This window comes from Aquarana catesbeiana, linkage group LG05 (assembly GCF_042186555.1).
Source record: "Aquarana catesbeiana isolate 2022-GZ linkage group LG05, ASM4218655v1, whole genome shotgun sequence".
Lineage (NCBI taxonomy): Eukaryota > Metazoa > Chordata > Amphibia > Anura > Ranidae > Aquarana > Aquarana catesbeiana.
Genome location: NC_133328.1, coordinates 45,129,967 through 45,154,124, shown reverse-complemented (window position 1 = coordinate 45,154,124; position 24,158 = coordinate 45,129,967). Strand labels below are relative to the sequence as shown.

The 24,158-nt window shown below is 41.4% G+C and overlaps 1 protein-coding gene across 1 annotated transcript in view; it reads right to left on the bottom strand.

The window, feature by feature from the left end:
• Positions 1-24,158, bottom strand: part of MINDY3 (MINDY lysine 48 deubiquitinase 3) — a 224,468-nt gene that overhangs the window by 154,652 nt on the left and 45,658 nt on the right. The window contains exons 8-9 of the mRNA XM_073629667.1: positions 18,364-18,437; positions 6,535-6,614 (exon numbers count right to left, since the gene is read on the bottom strand). Coding sequence (XP_073485768.1) covers positions 6,535-6,614; positions 18,364-18,437 — 154 coding nt within the window. The remainder of the gene's footprint in view (positions 1-6,534; positions 6,615-18,363; positions 18,438-24,158) is intronic.

The window sequence follows — 24,158 nt, the reverse complement described above, 5'->3', positions numbered from 1 at the left end:
TAATACGGAATTATACTATTGGGTTCCTTTATCCTTGTCTTTAAATAACCCCTGGACCATATCTGAGGATATCCCACCCCAGGACGGTGAGAAAAATGTAGGAGCCGCCAGGTGGAAAAGGTTAAAGAACTAGTTACATGCTGTTGCCCCATTCCCATGAGGTAAGGGGCCACTGCTCACTGGAGTGTTTTGCACACGAAGCTGCATGAAACTCAAAGTCACCAGGCACTTTAACTGCTACATGCGCATGCCAGCACTATATGTCACTAGATTTTTTTACTAATAAGGACGTGCTTTTTGGTGTGATTTACTTTGGTTTACTCAATTTGTTGGGACATTCAATTTATATTACTATTTAATTTGGACTTTACACGTTTTTTTTTTTTTTTTTTTTTTTTTTTTTTTTTTTTGCTTAATTGCACGTTGCACTCTATGGACAATTTATTGATTCACAGCATCTAGTTACTCTACGATTTAGCTATTTAGGCTGCACAGTGTCAGCACTAGGCACTTTGTTGGTTTGTGTTTGCCTATTATTTTAAATATATGTCACTTTAATACACTGAATTTTGCCACAATATCACTATGTTTATATGATATTTTATGATCCAGATATTTAGGTTGCACAGCGTTGGCACTAGGCACTTTGTTGGTTTGAGTTTGCCAACTGATTTATTTTAATTCTATGCCACTTTAATATACTGATTTTTTGCCACAATATCACAATATTTATATCTTTGGTCAGTCAAGATCGATTTATACTTTTTTCAGCTTGTAGACTGCATATTGCTTAGACCCACGTAATTTTTTCAATTTTTATTTATTTATTTCAGTCGGCACAGTGGGTTTTATCACTTGGATTTTTAATCTAAATAGTAGGAACATATTTAATTAGGATTAGCGCGGCACCATCCATCTATATAATATTTACCTAGGCCAAGTGTTACCTATTAGGTGCATGCAGCTGTCCCATCTATAGCCAATTCCATATCTGATAGCGCAGGAATACCATTTTGTACCAATTGTTTTGCATATACACGGTCCCACAAAGTTGTCGGAAAATCCGATCATTCTGAATGCGGTGACGTAAAACACGTACGTCAGGACTATAAACGGGGCAGTAGCCAATAGCTTTCATCTCTTAATTCTACTCTGAGCATGCGTGGCACTTATATGCGTCGGATTTGTGTACACACGATCGGAATTTCCGACAACAGATTTTGTTGTCGGAAAATTTTATAGGAAGCTCTCAAACTTTTTGTGTCCGAAAATCCGATGGAAAATGTGTGATGGAGCCCACGCACGGTCGGAATTTCCGACAACAAGGTCCTATCACACATTTTCCGTTGGAAAATCCAACCGTGTGTACGGGGCATTATACTTCTTCCGAGTACTATCAGTCCCGATAGCCTCGTATATGCTGCGAATCCACCGACGCAAAATCTTGAAATTTATCTGGGGCCCCATCCGACCCAGAATCAACAAACGGGTACTTTCCCAATCTTCAAACCTATTACACGGCAGCAAACATAGCCCCGTTGTCCCGTCTTCATGACATGTACCAAATGCCATTATGGGCCACTCTTGACTTGGTTGAATCTCATCCTATTCCCGTTTCTTCCCTACCATGGCTCCCCCCAAAATATCATCCGATAGGGCTAAGACCGTGTTTGACACATTCTCTTCGCCTATGAGACTTAAATTTTTTTTTTAATTTTCGGCGGGCCTAATATCTCCCCACTTACCATTACTGCGTCTTACTCACTGCCCACTATTTCCCCCCAGTTGTGAAAACCCTACACAATTATCGTGGTGGACGGATAATGGTTTCATTGATATTTACTCTCTCTTCACCCCTACATAAATATTAACTTTTGAGGCTCTTAGATCTTCCCACGATATTCCCTTACGGGAAAACTAAAGTTATCTACAAATTAGACACTTCCTCCAACACTTTATTAAGGCTCGACCCACTCTATATACCTTAACCTCCTATGAAAGACTCTGCAGGGCGAGACCTAGGGTTGCCATCTCATCTCTTTAAACCTGAACACATATGAATTACACAGGTTCTGTGGCTGATTAAGGTGGTAATTAAACTCACTTGGTGCCTTATCTGTATTAAATTATCCTCAGAACCTGTGTAATTCATGTGTGTTCGGGTTTAAAAGGGATGAGGTGGCAACCCTAGCGAGACCTCATTCTCCAGGATTAATGTCTTTACTTTATTCATCCATCATTTCTTCCACGAAGCCCCCAGTGAAATCATATCATCTCCAATGGGAGAAAGTATCGGTACAGATACCGAGCATTTGCGCGAGTACTTGTACTCGCGCAAATGCTCCCGACACCTAATCCGATACCTGGGAATGAGGTGGTAGTGCTCACAACCGTAAGTCAGCGAGGGCGAAGCGGAGAGCGAGTATTCAACAGGCTGGCAGCAGTTGAACTAGGTAAGCTGCCCGGGGCAGGGGTGCAGGGTGCAGCCGCATGTTCCATCAGAATCGGTGACCGGAGTCATCACATTCGGTAACGGATGTGATGTTTCGTGTCTCAATTAGGAGGTTGAACATCCTGATGCCCATCTTCGTACACCTTGTACATGGCCGCAGTAAGCCAGCAGCGGACATCTTGTTACACCAGCCCATATAGTTCGGGCTGGGTGTAACAAGATGTCCGCTGCTGCTTACTGTGGCCGAGTGCAAGGTGTACCAAGATGGGCGTCGCAGCATATACTATATAATAAATGACATGAATGATGAGGAAAGGAAGGATTTTGCAATGCTATATGCCATATAGCATAACAAAATACTTCCTTTACTATCATCATTCATGTCATGTATTGCCAATCAGTGCTGCATTTCAGTGCCCATGCCTGCCAATAAGGGCCACCTATCAGTGCCACCTAATCCTATCAGTGCTGCATTATCAGTGCCACCTATCAGTGCCACCTAATCTTATCAGTGCTGCTAAATCAGTGCCAGAAGATATCAATAGTCTCTATTGTGCTTTGAAAACAGTAACATGACATTAAAAAAAAAAAAAAAAAAAAAAAAAAACACTATCTGTAAATCGTTATCGGCAAGTACTTGAAAAAAAAGTATCGGTACTTGTACTCGGTCTTAAAAAAGTGGCATCGGGAAAGCCCTAGTCACAGGGTAAGAAAAGTTATTTTCCATAAGATAAAATACTGGGATATTCTCTAGAGGGAAAGAGGGAAATTTGGGTTATATCTGGACAAGATTTTTTAAGCCTCATTCACACCATTCTGCAAGGGCACAAAAAAAAAAAAACAATTGTTCTCTACAGTATGTGCCCTATTCACAATACAACACTGGTATCATGTGCAGATTTTTTTATTTTTTGTGTAGGAATCTGCAATGGGTACACAGTTTTCTGCTCGTAAAAAAAACTGACATGGCATCAACACTGACATGAAAAGAACTCATAACTGACACGCATGAAAACTGATGTAAACTTGTGTCTCTGCAAGTGAAATCTGTGCAGTTTTCCCATCAGTTTTCATGCATATATGGTGTGAATGAGCCCTTAAATTTGCCGGAATTTATCTTAGTCAGGCAGATATTACTAGCAGACCTTCACTGTGAAAAAAAAAAGAAGGAAGCAAAGTCTTCATATGTAATGAGCAAATATGGCTGCCTCATGCCTTTCATAATTACACACATGTATTTTATTGGGATTTTATGTGATAGACCAACACAAAGTGGCACATAATTGTGAAGTGCAAGGAAAATGATAAATGGTTTTCCAATTTTTTTTACAAATAAATATGTGAAAAGTGTGGGGGGCATTTGTATTCAGCCCCCCTGAGTCAATCTAGAGAGTGACGTTTTTGCCCATTCATCTTTGCAAAATAGCTCAAGCTCTGTCATTGGATGGAGAGCGTCTGTGTACAGCAATTTTCAAGTCTTGCCACAGATTCTCAATTGGATTTAGGTCTGGACTTTGACTGGACCATTCTAACACATGAATATGCTTTGATCTAAACCATTCCATTGTAGCTCTGGCTGTATGTTTAGGGTCGTTGTCCTGCTGGAAGGTGAACCTCCGCCCCAGTCTCAAGTCTTTTGCAGACACTAACAGGTTTTCTTCTAAGGGCTTTTTCACATGGGGCGGATCAGTGATGATCCGCCCCGTTAACATCCATTTGCTCAACGGGGATCGCTCCGCCGATCCCCGCTGAGCAGGAAGATGACAGTGTGCAGCGACGGACCTGTCAGAGCGCTGCTCTCCCCTATGGGGGATCGGGTGATGACGGACCGTAGAGTCCGTCGTCACCCGATCCGATCACAGATGGAAAAGTAGGGCTTTCCTCCGTTACACTTTATAGGAGCGGGTCGGATGTCAGCGGACATGTCACCGCTGACATCCGACGCTCCATAGACCTCCATAGTGTCCGTTCAGGTCCGCCTAAAAAAAACGACAGGTGGACCTGAACAGACAGTCCGTGTGAAAGAGGCCTTAGACTGCCCTGTATTTGGCTCCATCCATCTTCCCATCAACTCTGACCAGCTTCCCTGTCCCTGCTGAAGAAAAGCATCCCCACACCATGATGCTGCCCCCACCATGTTTCACAGTGGGGATGGTGTGTTCAGGGTGATATGCAGTGTTTGTTTTCCTCCAAACAGATATTTGCTTTTAGGCCTAAAAGTTCAATTTTGGTCTCATCTGACCAGAGGACCTTCTTCCACATGTTTGCTGTGTCCCCCACATGGCTTCTCGCAAACTGCAAACAGGACTTCTTATAACTTTCTTTCAACAATGGCTTTCTTCTTGTCACTCTTCCATAAAGGCCAGATTTGTGGAGTGCACGACTAATAGTTGTCCTGTGGACAGATTCTCCCACCTGAGCTGTGGATCTCTGCATCTCCTCCAGAGTTACCATGGGCATCTTGGCTGCTTCTCTGATTAATGCTCTCCTTGCCCAGCTTGTCAGTTTAGGTGGATGGCCATGTCTTGGTAGGTTTGCAGTTGTGCCATACTCTTTCCATTTTCGGATGATGGATTGAACAGTGCTCCATGAGATGTTCAAAGCTTGGGATATTTTTTTTATAACCTAACCCTGCTTTAAACTTCTCCACAACTTTATCCCTGACCTGCCTTGTGTGTTCCTTAGCCTTTATGATGCTGTTTGTTCACTAAGGTTCTCTAACAAACCTCAGAGGGCTTCACAGAACAGCTGTATTTATACGGAGCATAAATTACACACAGGTGGACTCTATTTACTAATTAGGTGACTTCTGAAGGCAATTGCTTCCACTAGATTTTAGTTAGGGGTATCAAAAGTAAAGAGGGCTGAATACAAATGCACGCCACACTTTTCACATATTTGAAAACCATTTATCATTTTCCTTCCAATTCACAATTATGTGCCACTTTGTGTTGGTCTATTGCATAAAGTCCCAATAAAATACATTTACGTTTTTGGTTGTAATATGACAAAATGTGGAAAATTTCAAGGGGTATGAATACTTTTTCAGGGCACTGTAATTTCTTGTAGAATAGATGAAAGGAGGGTAAAAACTTCTCTTGGGTTTTATTGCTGTTTGAGGTTTCATTGGGATGATTTTCCCTAACTTTTTATTATGATGACATTGGTATCATCTTGAGAAGGAAAAATGACCAACAATGACAGACTGCATTAAAAGCCCAACTTCCAGTACAATAAATATTCCAGAGTCAAAAGTGGTTGTAAAACTCTGACACCAAATATGAACAACACATATCCCTCTATAGCAGGGCTATGCAATTAGCAGACCTCCAGCTGTTGCAAAACTACAAGTCCCATGAGGCATAGCAAGACTCTGACAGCCACAAGCATGACACCCAGAGGCAGAGGCATGATGGGACTTGTAGTTCTGCAACAGCTGGAGGTCCGCTAATTGCATATACCTGTTCTATAGTGTGTACTTGTCTCAATCCGGAGCATTAAGTGTCATTCCTCTGCTATCAGCAGGAGTCACTTCTGACAAGTTTTCCTGACACCCAGAGGAAAAAGGTGATGGGGCAGAGAGCTCCAGTACACAGCCTGTGAATGACAGCCTCAGCTCTGTTCCAGTGTGCTGTGTGAAGGGGGGTGTCCCTTCCCTTCAATTAGCTCTCTGCCCCATGCTTTCTAAAAGCTCAGGCAAGCTGGGTAAATTCTGCACTTTGCACAGCTGTAGAGGAGAGAGGGCTGCAGATAAACAGGTACAACTTATGTAAAGGAATTAGTTTCATCTCCATCACCTGAGGTTGGTCACTTCACAAGGTATACACGTACCAATACAAATGCAAACTTTGCTCAGATTGACTAAGTAATGGGGAACGGTTTTTGGACTGGCTCCTTAGGGTCACAATGAATGTAAACCTGCATTCAGTTTGGATGATTGGACTTTTTCAGAGATAAGTGAGCTGTGGTACACCTTAGCTTTGCAACTGTCACCAGACTAAAATTGAAAGGGCAACAATCATCCAATGGGCATCCTCAGGATTAACAGGCGTGTCAGTTAATAATTCAAGATGGAGACTTACTCATCCCTGAACACTCCCGATCTCCGTCCCACACATTAGAAACAGCATGTCCTGTCAGCAGAAGATTAATCAAACTTTGGCTAAAAAAGAAGAAACAAGGAAAATAAGATACGCATTAACCAATCATGTGCATTTGTTACACAATATAAAGGCAAAAACAAAAAGTAAAAGCTGCGCTCAAGGTGAGAAGTGAGGTAAAAAATGTAGTGAAATCTAAGCAGCCTGCACCGAGATCTAGTCTCCAAATCCCATCATAAATAATAATACAAAAAAGATGCGGCGCTAAAACATAATTAAAGCTGTTGTAATGAATTAACATAAATACCCATATAAGTAAATAATAATATCAATGCAGGATAAGTATAAACAATGACATACACTAATGTCCCAAAAATAATAAATGGATAATATATATATACGTGGATGAGTAAATAAAGTCCAAAACCAAACAAAAAAAAATCCGTGATAAAATGAGGAAAAAGTGCCAGAAAGTGCCACAACAAAGATGAAGATGCAGTAGGAGAAATCTTCTACGGTTCCTCACACCCAAGGTGGAATATCAGATGTGCTTACCAGATCCCGATGACTGCTATTACAGCAGTCAAAAACGGCACAGGGAAAATTTAGGGCTCCCCACAACCTCAGCATAAGGTACCAGTAAGCGACCGATGATATCTCAAGATTCAAAAACAAAAGGACAAACCATAGCGTGATACAGTCTGCACAATCAATTTATTAAAAGGAATTGCACTTACAGAGCATCCATGAAGTAATCAGCATGTATCGCATAATCAACAACAGTCAGCGTCTCCGTCTGCTGCCTCCGCCTCCTGAGTTCGTACACAGCCCTACACAAGAACGGACGTGGTGACGTCGTAGGCTCCTCCCTACGCGTTTCGTCACAAATGGACGTCGTCTGGGGATTGGCCAAGCTCGAGCGTCACCGCGTGTGGGCATTATATACACTGCGAGCGCCATCTTGGTTGATGGCAAAGGGAGATTTAACATAGAAAAACGGCCCAACTCCATTGAATGTCGGCCATTAGTACGTAGGAACAAGCGGAGGGAAGTCAAAAAATTTAAATAAAGAAAAGAAGCGCCATCTTGTGGCCAAAAAGGATAACAGTAAAATAAGTTCTCAAATAGTGACAACAAACCATGAGGGGGTACAGCGGACGGCAGACATGATAAAAATTGGATACATATTTAGTGCAATAGGTATGAAATAATAATAAAAAGTCCATAGCCTCTGCTCCAATAAAATAAAAATTAATATTTCCATAAATTAAAATAAGATTAAAAAACTGAAGATTAAAAATAAAAAGAAAACTCAGGAGTTATTTATAAAACAATTAATGTCCCAGTCTACATTCAACCCAAAGGGTACAAAAGATCTCATCTGGAAAATCCATCTAGTTTCAAGCCTAGATATAGATCTGATTTTATTTGTCCCTCTCCAATGTGGGTTTATTTTGTCAAATGCCATAAAAAGGGTACCATTCAATTTCTTGTCGTGATATTTGGCATAATGCCTAGACAGATTATGCTTAGAGTAACCCCGCTTAATGTTGGCAATATGTTCTGATAACCGTACATGTAATTCACGTTTGGTTCGACCGATGTACTGTTTAGAACATGGGCACTGAATAAGATAGACGACATATTTAGTAGTACATGTGATAAAAGATTGAATGTCATATATCTTATTCGTGACGGAGGATTGAAAGGTCTCACATTTTCTACCCGTGAGGGTATTTATTTGGCAGATATTACACTTACGGCAGGGGTAAAAACCCTTCATTGTATGAAAAAAGGAAATAGTCTTGGGGGGATCTATCACATTCCTAGCAATACAGTGTCGCAAGGAGGGTGCACCCCTATATATCACTGAAGGTCTATCAGGAATGATAGGTCCTAAGACCTTATCGTTCCTGAGTATATTCCAATGTTTTCGAAAAATTTTCTTAACAGAAAAATGCTGGTTGGAATAACCCGTAATCATAGACCAACTAAACCTATTGTTACATGCGGGACTATGATCAACTTCCCTATGTAACATAAGTGCCCTGTCCATGTTAGCAACCTGAGAAATAGTGGCATCAATCTCACTCCTGGAGTAACCTTTTTCCAGGAAACGTTCTTTCAGTACCTGAGCTTGTTGGTAGTACTCCATAACCTCTGTACAGTTACGTCTGATCCGCTGGAATTGTCCCCGAGGGACAGCTCTCAACCAGGCTGGATGATGACAGCTGGAGAGCGGGATATAGGCATTTCTATCGGTCGCCTTAAAGTATGTATTAGTAATAAGGCGACCATTCCTGACTAAGATGTTAAGGTCAAGGAAATGTATTCCCGTGTCACTAATTTCAGACTGGAGTGAAATGCCCCTGTCATTCTGATTCAGTGATATAAAAAATTCCTCAAGTGAAGCCTGGTCCCCATCCCACACCAGCAGGACATCGTCTATGTACCTTTTCCATAAACGTAACTGCACAGGGGGATTGTTGTCAATGACCTCACTTTCCCACCTGGCCATAAATAAATTGGCCAGGCTGGGCGCAAATCTAGCGCCCATGGCTACACCGCAAATCTGCAAATAAAAAACACCCCCAAACCAAAAATAATTATGACCTGCCGCAAATTTCAAAAGTGACAAAATAAACTGTTTTTGAGACCGAGGCAAGGAGGATTCTTGATCAAGGTAATAGCTTACTGCCTCAAACCCATGTTGGTGGGAGATGTTAGTATATAGAGAGGCTACATCCGCTGTAGCCAGGATGTAGCTCTCCTTCCACTCAAGGTTTTCCAAAAGATTAATAACCTGGGTGGTATCTCTCAAATATGCTGGGGTAGCTGTCACTAAAGGTTGTAGAAAATTATCTACATACATCCCGATCCTGGCCGTGACCGAATCTATGCCGCTGATAATCGGACGGCCAGGAGGATTAGAGAGGCTTTTATGTATTTTAGGTAAAAAATACATAACCGGAACCCTTGGAGCAGAGGGGACCAAATATGCCCTTTCTTTTTTGTTTAGAATACCTCCTTCGAAACCTTCATCTACCAATGTCTGAAGTTCCCTTTTAAATTTAGTTGTAGGGTTAGCGGCCAAAGGCAGATAGGTATCACGGTCAGAAAGGAGCCTATTCATTTCATCTAGATATTGGGCTTTGTTGAGAATGACAACACCTCCCCCTTTATCCGCTGGACGTATGACGATGTCATTTCGTTCACAGATTTTAGATAAATGGTGATGAAAATCCCCCTGTTGATTGCGGGGACAGTTAAGTGCTATCAAATCCTTAATTACCATTTCTTTAAAAACCTGTATAGAAGGAGCAATAGGACCTGGGGGGTTGAATAGTGAGGCATTAGATAAGTTGGTGTGTCTAATGGAAACCTCACTAGCCTGATTAGATGAACTGGAAAGAGGGTTGGTTACACCATTAGTGACAATGGAAGGTCTATTAATGAGGGATGAACCTTGGTTAATAATCGGATTTAAAACGAAATGTCTCTTGATGCTCAGTTTTCTTATAAACTTATGCACATCAATAAACGTTTCGAATTTGTTCAATCTATGAGGGGGGGCAAATTTAAGGCCCTGGCTCAAAACTCTTTGTTCGCCTGCAGAAAGTTGGACAGTACTTAGATTAAATACGCCGCTAACACTTATTGTCTTCTTTTCTTTGGCCCTGATCCTCCTCCCCCCTCTAAGGCCTCTCTTTCCTCGTATCCTCTTTTTCCTCTGTTGTTGTTCCTGGGAAAAAAACGTTGATGGCTTTGACCCTCTCCTAAAAAATCCCGAGGGGAATTCTGATAGTTGTTCCTCCCATGGTTAGAATAATCATCAAAGTGGTTAGGATGTCTGACAATCGCATGTTCGTCCCCCTCAAGATTATCCTGATGATGGGAAAGGGGGGTAAACCTGTTAGCTAAAGGAATATCTCTCCTCCTAGGGGTGTAGACATGCGACATAGGTGCATAGTCTCTAGGGTCCCTCTCATAATCCTTGGATCTCTGGGGGTAGCCTCTAGGAATATCCCTATATTCCCTCTCCCTTAACTGCTGAGAATTCCTATTTACAGGTTTAGAGGCATAATTTCCTCTATAGTTTTCTCTCGGAAGTGGGCCTTGTGAGGCTCCATACATGGAACTACCTTGTTGGGTACGTTTTTCCTTACCCTTGAAGGCTTTAGGCCTAACACTAGGTTGGCCTCTATTATTAGTATGAGTCAAAGGATTGTCAGTCCTCACATTGTTTTGAGATGGAAGAAGTGTTACTCTATCGGGGGGGTGAGCCGGAGGAAAAAGAGATGGGAGTTGATGCTGGGTATCCATCATCTCATTCTCAATTGATTCCTCCGTAGAGATTTGCCATTTAAAAACCACTTTATTGGAGTAGTCTGCTAAGTCACGATTATATTTTTTCTTCTTTTTATTCCTTTGGTCAGAATCTTCCTTTTCAAGAAACTGACTCATCGTGACTTAGCAGACTACTCCAATAAAGTGGTTTTTAAATGGCAAATCTCTACGGAGGAATCAATTGAGAATGAGATGATGGATACCCAGCATCAACTCCCATCTCTTTTTCCTCCGGCTCACCCCCCCGATAGAGTAACACTTCTTCCATCTCAAAACAATGTGAGGACTGACAATCCTTTGACTCATACTAATAATAGAGGCCAACCTAGTGTTAGGCCTAAAGCCTTCAAGGGTAAGGAAAAACGTACCCAACAAGGTAGTTCCATGTATGGAGCCTCACAAGGCCCACTTCCGAGAGAAAACTATAGAGGAAATTATGCCTCTAAACCTGTAAATAGGAATTCTCAGCAGTTAAGGGAGAGGGAATATAGGGATATTCCTAGAGGCTACCCCCAGAGATCCAAGGATTATGAGAGGGACCCTAGAGACTATGCACCTATGTCGCATGTCTACACCCCTAGGAGGAGAGATATTCCTTTAGCTAACAGGTTTACCCCCCTTTCCCATCATCAGGATAATCTTGAGGGGGACGAACATGCGATTGTCAGACATCCTAACCACTTTGATGATTATTCTAACCATGGGAGGAACAACTATCAGAATTCCCCTCGGGATTTTTTAGGAGAGGGTCAAAGCCATCAACGTTTTTTTCCCAGGAACAACAACAGAGGAAAAAGAGGATACGAGGAAAGAGAGGCCTTAGAGGGGGGAGGAGGATCAGGGCCAAAGAAAAGAAGACAATAAGTGTTAGCGGCGTATTTAATCTAAGTACTGTCCAACTTTCTGCAGGCGAACAAAGAGTTTTGAGCCAGGGCCTTAAATTTGCCCCCCCTCATAGATTGAACAAATTCGAAACGTTTATTGATGTGCATAAGTTTATAAGAAAACTGAGCATCAAGAGACATTTCGTTTTAAATCCGATTATTAACCAAGGTTCATCCCTCATTAATAGACCTTCCATTGTCACTAATGGTGTAACCAACCCTCTTTCCAGTTCATCTAATCAGGCTAGTGAGGTTTCCATTAGACACACCAACTTATCTAATGCCTCACTATTCAACCCCCCAGGTCCTATTGCTCCTTCTATACAGGTTTTTAAAGAAATGGTAATTAAGGATTTGATAGCACTTAACTGTCCCCGCAATCAACAGGGGGATTTTCATCACCATTTATCTAAAATCTGTGAACGAAATGACATCGTCATACGTCCAGCGGATAAAGGGGGAGGTGTTGTCATTCTCAACAAAGCCCAATATCTAGATGAAATGAATAGGCTCCTTTCTGACCGTGATACCTATCTGCCTTTGGCCGCTAACCCTACAACTAAATTTAAAAGGGAACTTCAGACATTGGTAGATGAAGGTTTCGAAGGAGGTATTCTAAACAAAAAAGAAAGGGCATATTTGGTCCCCTCTGCTCCAAGGGTTCCGGTTATGTATTTTTTACCTAAAATACATAAAAGCCTCTCTAATCCTCCTGGCCGTCCGATTATCAGCAGCATAGATTCGGTCACGGCCAGGATCGGGATGTATGTAGATAATTTTCTACAACCTTTAGTGACAGCTACCCCAGCATATTTGAGAGATACCACCCAGGTTATTAATCTTTTGGAAAACCTTGAGTGGAAGGAGAGCTACATCCTGGCTACAGCGGATGTAGCCTCTCTATATACTAACATCTCCCACCAACATGGGTTTGAGGCAGTAAGCTATTACCTTGATCAAGAATCCTCCTTGCCTCGGTCTCAAAAACAGTTTATTTTGTCACTTTTGAAATTTGCGGCAGGTCATAATTATTTTTGGTTTGGGGGTGTTTTTTATTTGCAGATTTGCGGTGTAGCCATGGGCGCTAGATTTGCGCCCAGCCTGGCCAATTTATTTATGGCCAGGTGGGAAAGTGAGGTCATTGACAACAATCCCCCTGTGCAGTTACGTTTATGGAAAAGGTACATAGACGATGTCCTGCTGGTGTGGGATGGGGACCAGGCTTCACTTGAGGAATTTTTTATATCACTGAATCAGAATGACAGGGGCATTTCACTCCAGTCTGAAATTAGTGACACGGGAATACATTTCCTTGACCTTAACATCTTAGTCAGGAATGGTCGCCTTATTACTAATACATACTTTAAGGCGACCGATAGAAATGCCTATATCCCGCTCTCCAGCTGTCATCATCCAGCCTGGTTGAGAGCTGTCCCTCGGGGACAATTCCAGCGGATCAGACGTAACTGTACAGAGGTTATGGAGTACTACCAACAAGCTCAGGTACTGAAAGAACGTTTCCTGGAAAAAGGTTACTCCAGGAGTGAGATTGATGCCACTATTTCTCAGGTTGCTAACATGGACAGGGCACTTATGTTACATAGGGAAGTTGATCATAGTCCCGCATGTAACAATAGGTTTAGTTGGTCTATGATTACGGGTTATTCCAACCAGCATTTTTCTGTTAAGAAAATTTTTCGAAAACATTGGAATATACTCAGGAACGATAAGGTCTTAGGACCTATCATTCCTGATAGACCTTCAGTGATATATAGGGGTGCACCCTCCTTGCGACACTGTATTGCTAGGAATGTGATAGATCCCCCCAAGACTATTTCCTTTTTTCATACAATGAAGGGTTTTTACCCCTGCCGTAAGTGTAATATCTGCCAAATAAATACCCTCACGGGTAGAAAATGTGAGACCTTTCAATCCTCCGTCACGAATAAGATATATGACATTCAATCTTTTATCACATGTACTACTAAATATGTCGTCTATCTTATTCAGTGCCCATGTTCTAAACAGTACATCGGTCGAACCAAACGTGAATTACATGTACGGTTATCAGAACATATTGCCAACATTAAGCGGGGTTACTCTAAGCATAATCTGTCTAGGCATTATGCCAAATATCACGACAAGAAATTGAATGGTACCCTTTTTATGGCATTTGACAAAATAAACCCACATTGGAGAGGGACAAATAAAATCAGATCTATATCTAGGCTTGAAACTAGATGGATTTTCCAGATGAGATCTTTTGTACCCTTTGGGTTGAATGTAGACTGGGACATTAATTGTTTTATAAATAACTCCTGAGTTTTCTTTTTATTTTTAATCTTCAGTTTTTTAATCTTATTTTAATTTATGGAAATATTAATTTTTATTTTATTGGAGCAGAGGCTATGGACTTTTTATTATTATTTCATACCTATTGCACTAAATATGTATCCAATTTTTATCATGTCTGCCGTCCGCTGTACCCCCTCATGGTTTGTTGTCACTATTTGAGAACTTATTTTACTGTTATCCTTTTTGGCCACAAGATGGCGCTTCTTTTCTTTATTTAAATTTTTTGACTTCCCTCCGCTTGTTCCTACGTACTAATGGCCGACATTCAATGGAGTTGGGCCGTTTTTCTATGTTAAATCTCCCTTTGCCATCAACCAAGATGGCGCTCGCAGTGTATATAATGCCCACACGCGGTGACGCTCGAGCTTGGCCAATCCCCAGACGACGTCCATTTGTGACGAAACGCGTAGGGAGGAGCCTACGACGTCACCACGTCCGTTCTTGTGTAGGGCTGTGTACGAACTCAGGAGGCGGAGGCAGCAGACGGAGACGCTGACTGTTGTTGATTATGCGATACATGCTGATTACTTCATGGATGCTCTGTAAGTGCAATTCCTTTTAATAAATTGATTGTGCAGACTGTATCACGCTATGGTTTGTCCTTTTGTTTTTGAATCTTGAGATATCATCGGTCGCTTACTGGTACCTTATGCTGAGGTTGTGGGGAGCCCTAAATTTTCCCTGTGCCGTTTTTGACTGCTGTAATAGCAGTCATCGGGATCTGGTAAGCACATCTGATATTCCACCTTGGGTGTGAGGAACCGTAGAAGATTTCTCCTACTGCATCTTCATCTTTGTTGTGGCACTTTCTGGCACTTTTTCCTCATTTTATCACGGATTTTTTTTTGTTTGGTTTTGGACTTTATTTACTCATCCACGTATATATATATTATCCATTTATTATTTTTGGGACATTAGTGTATGTCATTGTTTATACTTATCCTGCATTGATACACAATATAAAGGCCTTACCATACAGTACAATAGAATTTGCCATTGATCGGCAGGTGGTTTTAGCTAAAAACAAAGTGGATTTTTATATGCATTCACTTATCTGACCTATAATCCATCCCCAGCGAACGTCACTCCTACCCTCCCCAAACAGGATCACTTAACTGCTGACCTCCCCAGCTGCACACATTTAACTTCCCCTTGCTTTCTTTAGAAGTACACTATGTAGCACATGTTCCTGCTCTTTTCTGTGATATTATTTTGCAATAAAAGCACATTGTTATGTCTGTTTGTGATGGCTGTCAGCTCCACCCTAGGCTGAAGCCCAATTTATGGGTATTCCTATGGGGGACTTACAGCACTTTGGCCACCACCCCTCTTCTCTAAATACTAGCAGGCAGATACGGTTTAACTTTCATTTGCTACCTGTTCAGTGCCAGCTGTGTTGGGAGGGGGGGGGGTGAGGAGGTTGGCATCAGTACAATACACATGGCAAGTGACAAGCGTACACACATGCAAGGGTAACATATGTGCACCGCGACAGGACAGTAACTGTCAAACTCAAGCCAATAAAGATAAACAAGAGGAAGGTGGAACTTTAAGTCCTGCTAGGTCGCATCAGGCTGGCCCTCTTTGCAAGTATAACTATGTAAAAAATGAAAATTAAGTGCCCAGACTGTAAAATCCAGTAATACACCGACTCACTCTGCTCTGCACATGCTCAGTTATTCTCCCTTTTTAGGCAATGCCAAGCTTGTAGAGGCCAATCTGCTGACAGCCTTCGGCCTGTTTAAATCACATACGATTCTTTGCAGTGCGATTTGAGCACATTCATTTTGTATGGTTCAACTCGCACCGCACCCACCACACACCCATGCGATCCGATTCAGCCAATCGTACTGCGTTTTGAAAAACGTTTTTGGGGTGTCGTTACCTTAACATTAAAACCCGCAGCACTTTGCATGAACAGAGTGCGATTGTGATGCAGTGCGGAAATTGCACAGGAATCGCTGTGAATCGTGCACCGCATCATTACTAACCAGGACAAAAGCGAACTAACCACTTGCCGACCGCCCCAATACAGATTTACTGGTACAGGGTGGCCGTTCTGTGCAGAATCATATTATATATATATATATATATACACACACACACATACATATACACACGATTTTGCACTTGCAAGTAGGTTCACAGAGCTTCTTATGTGATTAGTGACATCAGCACCTGCTGATCTTTGGGAAGAGAGGCTGGACAGAGCTCTGCCTATTTAACCCGTTGATACTGAGCGCATGCAAATATGGCCTCTCAGCGGCTGGGCCTTGGTGTCGTGCGGCTGCTTATTTGTGCAAAATAGAGCTGTGCCGAGATGCCTTTGCGCTCCCGGCGGCTAACAGAAAGCTCCCGTCCTCTGCTTGCGATCGGGAACTTTCCAATCATGTGACCGCCAATTGCGGCGGTCACATGACCATAAGCCCCGCCCCCGGAATTCTAAACCCCTTAAAAAGATGGCAGGTGCCGCCTCTAAGGGGTTAAACAAGGCAGAGCTCCGTTCTGACAGCAGGGATGTGAAGGAAAGAAAATCCATCACATCCCTTAGTAAGAGCACCTCACAAAGTACACAAAAACACTGGCGAGGCACACATTTAACCCTTTGATGTTAACCCTTTCCCAGCCAGTGTCATTAGTACAGTGCATATTTTAGCACTGATCACTGTATTAGTGTCACTGGTTCCCGCAAAGTGTTAGTTAGTGTCCGATATGCCCGGCGCAATATCCCAGTGCCGCTATAAGTTGCTGATCGTTGCAATTACTAGTATAAAAATAAAAAAAAATAAACAACAATTCCAGTGTATATCCCATAGTTTGTAGACGCTATAACTTTTGTGCAAACCAATTATTATATACGCTTATTGAGATTTTTTTTTGTACCATAAATACTGTATGTAGCAGAATGCGTATTGTCCTAAATTTATGAAGAAATTTGATTTTTTAAATTTTTTAATTGGATAGGTTTTATAACAGAAAGTAAAAAATATGGTTTCTTTTTTTTCAAAATTGTCTGTCTGTTTTTCTTTATAGTGCAAAAAATACAAAAATAAATAAAAGTGCAGAGGTGATCAAATACCACTGAAAGAAAGCTCTATTTGTGGGAAAAAAATATGACAGATTTTATTTGGGAATAGTGTTGCATGGCCAAATGTCAGTTAAAATAACAGTGCTGTATCACAAAAAATGGCCTGATCATGAAAGGGGGGCAAATCTTCCAGAGATCAAGTGGTTAAACTCTCCTATTCTTAGAAGCTGCTTCTGTTTGATCTGCAACTGCCGTGGTGCTGCACATGTGATCAGTTATGGACATTAGCCATTTGATGGTTTGACAGTTTGGTTGAGTACACAAGCAAATTTGACAGTTAGCAATCCCAGCATTCCTGGAACATAACGTTTTTTTGAAACCATTAAATCAATGGGTTTAGTTCCACTTGATGATTTACTGCTGCTCAGGGGCTCTGGGCTTAAGCAAAATGGCAGCCTGCATCAAGAAGAAACAGGAGCAATGCTGGAGGCAATATACAGCACACAATAATTTTGCTAGCATAAATATTAAAGCGGGGGTCCACCTATCTATCGTTTTTTTTTTTTTTTTTTTAGTTCATTCACAAACTTTTCTTCTTAGCATTACATACTCACATATTGTGTGTAATATGTCCGCCTGTGTCAGATTTCGTCGGAAAGAATAACTTATATTATTCACTGCAGGCGGTTTCCATCTTCATTGTGGGCATTTGAAGCCCACAAGCATTTATTTCCTGGATGCGGTGAATGCTGTGCTCCCAGCATTCACCGCTCGTTCCCGCACATGCTCAGTGGCATCCTGGGAAGCCTGAGACTAGCTCCCAGGAGTCTGGGAGAGGCTAGAAACACGCCTACTCCCATGGGAGGAGAACCAGGAAGTGCAAAGAAGAATAGAAAAATAAAAGGTAATTACGGTGATTTAAATTTTTTTAAACGGCATGTCAGCATCTAGGCAAGGAAGAGAATACATACAGATATTGTTCAAAATTTGGGTGGAACCCCGCTTTAATGTGGAATGTATGTTCCTTGCTAAAGAACATTTTTTTTATCAAATTGTGATGGGTACAGTTCCACTTTAAACCTTTCATAAATAATCCCCGACCAATAAAATAACAAATTGTTGAGTAAGTGCAGTAATGGTGAGTTCCCATCAGTCATTTTATTGTATGGAAGAAGTTGAATCAGGTCACAATCTCACCTGCCATGCCCATACACCGGGTCTATCAATGGCTCGTTTGCATCTTCTATTTCATTCTTCACATTTTCAATACCCTGGTGGGTGTAAAAAAAAAAAAAAGTAGTCATTAATATTCCTGACAGCTTCCTAAGGCCTTGTATACATGAGCTCCAGTCTGTATGACAGCGGTGAGGACTGCGAGCTTTCACAAAGCATTTGCAAAGCTTTCACTCGGTTTTCAAGCAGCTTTGCTGAATCCTTTAAAAAACACCATTAAGCTCCAGTCTGGGGATGTTAAACACGGATGTTAATCTGAGCTGAGTATGTCATTGCTAACAAGCCTTAGCGGGATTTAGAATACTTCAAAACTTCTTGAAATCCTGCTGAAGATTACTAACAGCTTGTTTAAAGTGACACTCGGCACTCCTATTAAAATCTGTGCTTAACCACTTAAGGACCGGGCCTCTTTTTGAGATTTGTTGTTTACAAGTTAAAAACAGTTTTTTTTTTGCTAGAAAATTACTTAGAACCCCCAAATATTATACTTTTTTTTTTCTAACACCCTAGAGAATAAAATGGCGGTCATTGCAATACTTTCTGTCACACCGTATTTGCGCAGCGGTCTTACAAGCGCACTTATTTTTGAAAAAATATACTTTTTGAATTAAAAAATAAGACAACAGTAAAGTTAGCCCAATTATTTTTTTACATTGTGAAAGATAATGTTACGCCAAATAAATTGATACCCAACATGTCACGCTTCAAAATTGCTCCCGCTCATTGAATGGCGTCAAACTTTTACCCTCAAAAATCTCCATAGGCGACGTTTAAAAAATTCTACAGGTTGCATGTTTTGAGTTACAGAGGAGGTCTAGGGCTAGAATTATTGCTCTCACTCTACCGATCGCAATGATAACATGTGTGGTTTTGAACACAGTTTTCATATTTCACTCACGTATGCGTTCGCTTCTGTGCGCGAACTTGGTGAGATGGGGCGCGTTTAAAAAATGTTTTGGTTTTTTCTTATTTATTTTACCGTTTATTTTTTATTTTTACACTGTTCTTTAAAAAAAAGAAAAAAAAAAACGTGTCACTTTTATTCCTATTACAAGAAATGTAAACATCCCTTGTAATAGAAAAAAAAGCATGACAGGACCTCTTAAATATGAGATCTAGGGTCAAAAAGACCTCACATCTCATATTTACACTAAAATGCAATTAAAAAAAACATTATTTATGTCATTTGAAAAAAAAAATATATAAAAATGTCCCTTTAAGAGCTATGGGCGGAAGTGGCGTTTTGACGTCGCTTCCGCCCTGCAATGGTATGGAGATGGGTGGGGCCAACTACCCCTCACTCGTCTCTGACGTGAGAGGATCCGATCGCCTCCGTCGCTACCGACGGCTCTGGTAAGCGGCGGAGGGCACCGGAGCGCGGCGGGGGTGGCCCTCTCCCGCCGCCAATAAAAGTGATCTCGCTGTGAATCCACCGCAGAGACCACTATTATATATATATTATATATTATTACTACCGGACCGCCGGCCGAATAAAAGGATACCGGGGTTATGGCAGCTAGCTGCTGCCATAACAACGATATTCCTCTTCAAAGTTAGGACGTATATCGGCGTGCGGCGGTCCGGAAGTGGTTAACATGCCCTTTCTGGAACCTAAGTTTGTGCATCTAAACCCCAAGAACAAAAATATAATATACTGCAGCTTACAAGCCACAGGTGTGGTGTCTGCATTTGCTTTATTTCTTTTCTTTTATTTTAAGTTTTTTTTTCTTTATTTCCACCTAATGATCCTGCCAGTAACACAATGTCTGACCTAAGGTGACTGCGCTTACGCACCATACCTTATCTTTTGAGAAGCAGTGTTATCACCCTAGGTCCTAGGACATAAAGAGTGTTAGAACTACAAAACATCCCTACCTTTCCTCAACTCCATAACAGCAAGTCCAGGACAGAACTGGATTTCTGGCGGGATCAACAGGTATTTCTTTGCACATATGGAACGGACATAACTAAACACTTTCAAAGGTATATGCAAAGTGGAATTCCAGGTGGAGCTGCACCCAGAAATATTTTTACCTTAATGCATAGAATGTATTCATGCAATATTAAAGACTTGTTTTTGTTTTTTTAAATAACAAACATGTTATACTTACCTGCTCTGTGCAGTGGTTTTGCACAGAGCAGCTCGAATCCCACGGTGGCACTCTTGGCCCCTCCCTCGTGCCAAGTGCCCTCACAGCAAGCAGCTTGCTCTGGGGGCACCCAAGCAGGCGCGCTCCCGACCCACAGCTCTTGTGCGTCCATTCGCACACAGGGCCGCGACTCCCCCCCCCAAATGGCTCACTGGCTGTGATTAACAGCAGTGAAAAGCCAATCAGGAGTGCGAGTCCCCGGAGAGGCAAGGTTCTGCACATCGCTGGAACGAGAGGAGGATGCATAGCATGAATGAAGGTAAAAAAAACCTTCTGCCTTTAGAAGCACTTTAATTTCTCCTTTTATTTTGTTAAAGTGGAATTCCAGGATTGGTTTAACTAAGCTTAAAGCTGCTCCCATCCCGTTTCCAATGCTTATACTAACTACCTGGCAGAAGGAATAAAGGAATAAGCATATATATATATATATATATATATATATATATATATATATATATATATATATATATATATATATATGTATATGAAAAAGATGGGACCAGTGCTTCAATTAAATGCTTCTTTACTTCAATCTTCAATTCAAAAATGTACAAAAGTGCAAGCTTGCACTTTTGTACATTTTGAATAGAAGATTGAAGTAAAGAAGCATTTAATTGAAGCACTGGTCCCGTCTTTTTCTTCTATGTCCATTTTGGTGGAGCAGTGGGAGTCCACCCTGACCGTGCTTTGATAGAAACAGATCTAAAGAAAAGAAGGTAAACCACCCACCCATTGATTGTGTATATATATATATATATATATATATATATATATATATATATATATATATATATATATATATACACACACACACACACACACACACACACATACATACACATAAATATATCTATATATATATATATATATATACACACACATATATATATAGAGATATATATATATATCTCTATATATATATAGATATATATCTATATATATTTATTTTAATTATACAGCTTCAGGGGGAGGAGAGACAGCCTACAATGGATACCCCATAGTAATCTTATAGGTGATGTCACCTTCTAGGCATTCCTTCCATTGTCAGGGCTCTCTCCTCTTCCCTGAAGCCAGCCGCTGGTGAGATCATGTGACCGGAGCGCTCTGAGAATACGTATGCATAAGCATCCTCCTTCTACAGGGTAGTTAGTATAGGTGTTAGAAAGGGGACGGGAGCAGCTTTAAAGTGTTACTAAACCCACAACAGTAAAATCAGTCCGTATATGCAGCATAGCATGCTTGTTATACTTACTGTGGAGCACAAGGGGTTAATCCTACATTGTGTAAAAAGGCCATATTATCCTGTATGCACAGATCCTTCCCTCCTGCACTGTCTTGCTGGGAAGCTGACCTGCACATGCTCAGTTGTGTCTTTTATGCTGGAGAGAAGATTTACGTGTTCTCAGAGCTAGTCAGGTCACATGATATTGACATCACACATGTGGGTGTGTATACAGGCTGCAGTGGAAACCCCCTCCTTCCTGAACTCTCACTGGAGAAACTGTGCAGTTTATCATGTAACCGTGGTATACAGATCATCCAAAAAGATATATAGTGGCAGAATTTTAATGTAAAAAGAAGATTTATAAGCCGTGGGCACTGCGGGGACGGATGAACTATTTTCATATTACTGGGTTTAGTAACACTTTAAGCTTAGTTAGATCGATCCACTTTAACAAAACAAGGGAGAAATTAAAGTGGTTCTACAGGCAGTTTTTTTTACCTTAATGCATTATATGCATTAGGGTAAAAAAAAACTTCTGGCTCCCCCCACCACCCAGCCTCCCTTTATACTTACCTAAGCCCCATCCCGATCCACCAATGTGCATGAGAGCAGCGGCTTTACTGGGTCTCTCTCGTTAGCTCACACAGCAGTGGGAGCCATTGGCTCCCACTGCTGTCAATCATAGCCAGAGAGCCAATGAGGAGAGAGCGGGAGGCAGGCCAAGCTGCGCTGTGTGTGTAAATGGACAATGTCCATTTACAAAAGTGCAGTTCGGGAACAAGCCTGCGCAAGTGCCCCCATAGCAAGAGGTTTGCTTTTGGGGGCATTTACAGGGGACCCAAAAAGCAGAGGATCAGAGCTACTCTATGCAAAACCACTGCACAGAGCAGGTAAGTAGAACATGTTTGTTATTTTTTTTTTTTTTTTGCAACCTTTAGAATCACTTCATGGGAAGTTCATTGTTCGGTACATATCAACTTTAAAGCCTTCAAAAACAGCTTAAAGTGGAACTTTAGTCAGAAAATTAAAGGTAGAAGGTAAAAAAAAAAAAACTCTTGGGCACAGTTCCCACCCAATATTTACCTGAGCCCGATCTCGATCCAGCAATGTGCATGAGAGCAGAGGATTTCCCGCCTCTCTGCCTCCTCATTGGCTCAGAGACAGCAGTGTGAACCATTGGCTACCGCTGTAGTCAATCACAGCCAATGAGGAGGGATTAGGGACAGGGCTGAGCCATGCTGCGTGTGTCTTAAGGACACAGAGCAGGGCTCGAGAGCAATCACACACAAGTGCCCCCATAGCAAATGGCTTGCTATGGGGCACCCAGCAAAGGGGGGGCTCAGGAGCACCGGAGGGTGACCCGATCAGAGGAGGATCAGGGCTGCTCTGTGCAAAACCATTAAACATAGCAGGTAAGTATGAAACGTTTGTTATTTTAAAAAAATATTTTCTTTGGTATCACTTTAAAAATTTACAAATGGGGACTTTTACCACGAAAAAGATGTTTTAAGTCTGTGCGGCCAGTTTTGTGATCGCCCTCTGGCGCAAAGAACAGCCAGATCCTAGAACTCCAATGCAGTATCAGCACATTACATGGTATATGCAAGGCTTCCCTGCTCCCACATGTCAGCATGCAGTCCAAGTACAGTAAATGGCTGCTAAATATAAATGGTATTCATTATTATGGAGCAGAGGAGTTTCACATGTTCCCCCATACCTACAAGTACCATGCAATTATTCTGGCTGCACCAGCAGATCAGCAAAGCAGTGAATGGACGGCTTTTAAAGCTGCATCCTGTAAAAACAATCTGTTACATCATCTAGGATAGGAAAAACGCAGATTTGCTTTAAATTTGAAAAAAAAAAAAAAATCCCGAACCATTGCTTGACAGATATGCAGAGCCAGATGCAATAAACTAGTGTATTACTGGTATATAGTAAAGATCTATGAGTGCTGGTTAATAAACCTCCTGTAGTGTGGTTCACAATGGAATTTCCTACCTTTTTCTATTTACCGCTCATTTTTTTCTCTATAGTTAGAGGAACACAAGCCCCTAGATTGGGGTATGAGACAGGATTAGATAATTTAATAAGACAAGTCTAGCAGCTCTTATACCACTTGCTGGTTGAATGAATATGTAAATGACCAGGGCACAGAGGTGTGCACACAAAAAGTGTTTAAAAAAAAATGTTGGCATTAAACCCATACCAAGCAGATACTTCAAGTGCAAAACAGTAAATAAAAAAAGAATATAAAATAAAAAAAAAAAGAATATAACGGACTATAGGCAACACACTCACTCTATATAGTCAAAAGTGTTGGGACACCTGACTTTACAATTTAATGGCATTCCAGTCTTCCCAGAAGAGTTGAAGCTGTAATG